Raw genomic sequence first — 4,593 nt, forward strand, 5'->3', positions numbered from 1 at the left:
CTAAATAATCATATAACATGCAATGTCGTGAAGTCACCCTCATAATAATCATATAAACATGCAATGTCGTGAAGTCATCCCCCTAGATAATCATATAAACATGCAATGTCGTGAAGTCACCCTCCTAAATAATCATATGAACATGCAATGTCGTGAAGTCACCCTTATATTAATCATATAAACGTGCAATGTCGTGAAGTCACCCCCCTAGATAATCATATAAACATGCAATGTCGTGATGTCACCCTCCTAAATAATCATATAACATGCAATGTCGTGAAGTCACCCTCATAATAATCATATAAACATGCAATGTCGTGAAGTCATCCCCCTAGATAATCATATAAACATGCAATGTCGTGAAGTCACCCTCCTAAATAATCATATGAACATGCAATGTCGTGAATTCACCCTTATATTAATCATATAAACATGCAATGTCGTGAAGTCACCCCCCCCCCCTAGATAATCATATAAACATGCAATGTCGTGAAGTCACCCTCCTAAATAATCATATAAACATGCAATGTCGTGAAGTCACCCTCATAATAATCATATAAACATGCAATGTCGTGAAGTCACCCCCCTAGATAATCATATTAACATGCAATGTCGTGAAGTCACCCTCCTAAATAATCATACAAACATGCAATGTCGTGAAGTCAACCTCATAATAATCATATAAACATGCAATGTCGTGAAGTCATCCCCCTAGATAATCATATAAACATGCAATGTCGTGAAGTCACCCTCCTAAATAATCATATGAACATGCGATGTCGTGAAGTCACCCTCATAATAATCATATAAACATGCAATGTCGTGAAGTCACCCCCTAGATAATCATATAAACATGCAATGTCGTGAAGTCACCCTCCTAAATAATCATATAAACATGCAATGTCGTGAAGTCACCCTCATAATAATCATATAAACATGCAATGTCGTGAAGGCATCCCCCTAGATAATCATATAAACATGCAATGTCCTGAAGTCACCCCCCTAGATAATCATATAAACATGCAATGTCGTGAAGTCACCCTCATAATAATCATATAAACATGCAATGTCGTGAAGTCACCCCCCCCCCCAGATAATCATATATTTATTATTCCCTTCTAAATAATCATATAAATGTTTAAGAATTCTTTTTTTCGGGTATGAAAACAAGAAAGATGTAGTTTCATGTAGAATTCTTATAAATATCAGGGAAATCCCTTCCCAGCAAGGTTTTCTCAGTTCCAGGAAAAATCCCCCTGGATTTTATGCGAAACTGTGTTCAGCTACCTATACTTTTACAACAAGGAAGTTCATCGTAGCCTATATTAATTCATGCTTGGAAAAATATTTTGATATGGAAATTCTTCAAAATTTGAACAATTAGTTTACTTTGATAAATTTCACTGTCTTTTTCCTTTTTTTTTTAAATTTTATGTTAACCGCATTTAATTTGGAAAGACCACCCCCCTCCCAAAAAGTGTTGGGTGCGAAGGCTTCTTAATAATTAGTATTCTAGTCTCAATTTAAACCAAATAAAACTGACGACCTCTCCCTCAAAACTGCTCAATTGCCTCGCACACATCTCCCTTAAAAGAGATAATTTACAGATTAAGGTTTATTTGATTTTTTTCAGTTCCCTAAACGTACGGCTAGAATGCGTACCTTTTCTTAGCATGTTCGGGCATTTTTGCATCAGACTTCCGCTGATTTTTATGAGATGAAAAATTAAGTGAAAGCTTCTTAGTTTGAAGACTTAATATAATTTAGGGCGTGCTATCAAAAAGCAACAGCGTGCATTTGATACTTGGCTTGTTTAAATTATGTTGGTTTCTGTTTTACAAAAAAAGTTGCATTTCGTCATAAAAATAGATGGGAATTATATACATTTTTAAATATTTTTTATAAAAGGAAGTATAGTAGTAAAGGATTAAATATTGTCCGAGTGCAGGTATAAGTACTTTATTGTTAAAAAAAAAGATCGGGTTTGTTCTTCAGAATGAGATATAAGCGATAAATTTAATTTTTCAAAGGTGCCTTCACGCCATTGCAAATAGCAATATCGGTTTGATGTTTTACACGACGGTCGTGTAAATAGTCATTGAAATTATATACACGACGATCGTGCGAATAGTCATTGAAATTATATGCACGACGGTCGTGCGAATAGTCATTGAAATTATATGCACGACGGTCATGCGAATAGTCATTGAAATTAAATGCACGACGGTCGTGGATATAGACACTGCCGGGAAATCCAACGTGGGAGGTTGGGGTATGCATATCTCTGTTGAATGCCGTTATCCTTTTATCTCAGAAAATGTATGAGATGGACGAAGGAACAAGGTATGAATTTGTATGAAGTATGACATAGTGAATATGCTGTATTGAGGAAAATGTTAACATCTTGATCAAGTTTTTATGAAGATATGGTACCCGTTTCGATTTCATTTTGAAAAAAAGGAGGGGTGTTAAATAAATATTTATTTTGTTTTATTTTTTGTATCCATAGCGACACCTGGAAAGACCTGTTTGATGGTGAATCAACATCACACTCTGGGTTTGTGACATCTTCCACAAAATTGGACAAGTTGTTACAGGAGTATGATTATGCAAATTCGTCCAGGTACCGATGTATAAAAAGTTCAAAGAATTTGAAAAGGATGTTGGTAAGTGTTTCAGTTCAACATTTTATTGAATGACATAAAGTGATGACGTAATGGACAAGTACACAAAAGGGTCAGACTAATTAACATACATTACATCCTAACATCTCCCTTCCTTTGATAATGAATGGCAATTCATTTAGAAGTTTAAACTTTAGACAATATCAATCAAAATGTTCCTGCTATGTAAACAAATCTTGAAACATAAAGCATCAGTATTTCTGCATTATAGAAATAAAAACTGAATTACAGCATACATGTAAATTTTCACATGAAACTTTCTGCATTTGAAAAGTTCAGTAAGATAATTGCAAAACAGAAATTATATTTTTTCACAAACATCATATTCACAAAACATAGTCCTCGAGTTTCTTTGGTAACCTTGGTGCACGCGAACTTGTTCGGCGGTTAACTGGGCTGGCGTTAACGGTCTTTGGTTCACTTGGCTTTTGAGGGGTTGGTGTTTTGGTAACTTTAAGGTCTTTCATTTTGGGTTTTTCGGAAGTTACTAAGAGCGCATCAGGTGAATCCTCAAATTCTGGAATAAACGACGGAGTGGTGGCATCATATGGCTCATTTGTTGCGCGAAGGTCTCTTCGGTTTCGTCGATATTGTTTATTGTTGATATCTATGATGTAAGAGCGATTGCCGATGTTATCCACACAAGTACCATAACTCCATTTTTTTCCGTATGATGTTTCATGCGGACTGGTTGACCAATTTCGAGTTCTGGTAGTTCCTTAGCAGATTTGTCGTAGTAGAATTTGGCCTTTTGTCGCTTGAACTTAACTTTGTCCGCTACATCGTCGACAAGTTTGGGCTGGAGTAGTTCCTGCGATAAAGGTAAGGAATGTCGAGTCCTTCGTGACATGAGTCGTTGAGTTGGACTGCTGGCCATGTCCACTGTTGGGGTGTTCCTCCAATCTAGGATGCATTTCCACAGGTCGTCTCCATTCTTCTTAGCCTTGCGCACCATTTTCTTTGCGATCTTCACTGTTGCTTCTGCTTTCCCGTTTGACTGACTATAATACGGGGAGGAGGTTACATGCTCAAACTCCCAATTACATGAAAAATCATGAAAGTCTGTTGATTTGAACTGTGGTCCGTTGTCGGTAATTACAACATCTGGTGTTCCGTGACGTGCAAAATGTTGTTTCAAACAGTTGATTACTGTGGCTGCCGTGGTATCTGGAAGAAGGTCGAGCTCAAAGAAATCTGAGTAAAAATCAACTGTGACAAGGTAATCCTCAGTCTTTAGAGTAAAGAATCAGATGTCGATTCCAAGTTTTGACCATGGCTGGTCTGGGACATCATGTGTCATTAATGGTTCTTTCTATTGTTTCCGTTGAAACGTGCTGCATGTGCTACACTTGCTGAGGAAATCCTTAATCTCCTCATTCATGAGAGGCCAATAGAGCGAATCCCTAGCTTTCCGTAGACAAGCCTCAATTCCTAAGTGGCTGGAATGAGTGCGGCGTAGCATTTCCGGTCGAAGAGCTTTGGGAATTACAACACGGCTGCTGCGGTAAATAATACCATCTTGCACTGTGAGAGAGTCTCTGACATTCCAATATGGTCATATTGGAATAGGAACGTCTTCCTTAGTATCAGGCCATCCTGAAAGTATCACTGTCTTTAGTGACTGGAGAGTCTCATCCTTGTTTGTCAAATCTCGGATTTGATTCAGTCTTGAGTCTGTGACCTTTCTAACCCATTCTGCCTGTTGAATATGTGCTATCACCTCAGCTAGTTTGGATGTGTGCTGTCCATGATACTCTGGAGTCGCGCGAGACAAGGTATCTGCGATGAACAACTCTTTTCCTCTAGTATAAACAACATCCAGGTTGTATTTCTGGAGGCGTAGTAACATTCGCTGGAGTCTTTTTGGAGCTGACAAGAGAGGTTTCCTGAAGATCGTTTCAAGAGGCTT

General features: G+C 37.7%; 1 protein-coding gene across 1 annotated transcript; it reads right to left on the reverse strand.

The window, feature by feature from the left end:
• Positions 1-3,291: 3,291 nt before the first annotated feature.
• On the reverse strand, positions 3,292-4,243 carry LOC134265403 (uncharacterized protein K02A2.6-like). The gene is made up of 2 exons (XM_062747613.1): positions 4,174-4,243; positions 3,292-3,878 (listed from the first exon to the last, which is right to left on the reverse strand). Exons 1-2 carry the CDS (start codon positions 4,241-4,243, stop codon positions 3,292-3,294), a joined length of 657 nt encoding a protein of 218 aa, XP_062603597.1.
• Positions 4,244-4,593: the final 350 nt, after the last annotated feature.

The sequence above is a fragment of the Saccostrea cucullata genome, unplaced genomic scaffold (assembly GCF_032062105.1).
Source record: "Saccostrea cucullata isolate Sc308-1 unplaced genomic scaffold, CSIRO_AGI_Scuc_v1 ctg2061, whole genome shotgun sequence".
Taxonomy (NCBI): Eukaryota; Metazoa; Mollusca; class Bivalvia; order Ostreida; family Ostreidae; genus Saccostrea; species Saccostrea cuccullata.

Bases quoted from the DNA above. Each gene is read 5' to 3' on its own strand.
- LOC134265403 (XM_062747613.1), bottom strand. From the start codon at position 4,243: ATGACCATATTGGAATGTCAGAGACTCTCTCACAGTGCAAGATGGTAT. The intron at 3,879-4,173 runs GTAATTCCCAAA...ATTTTTACTCAG, and splicing joins TTTACCGCAGCAGCCGTGTT to ATTTCTTTGAGCTCGACCTT.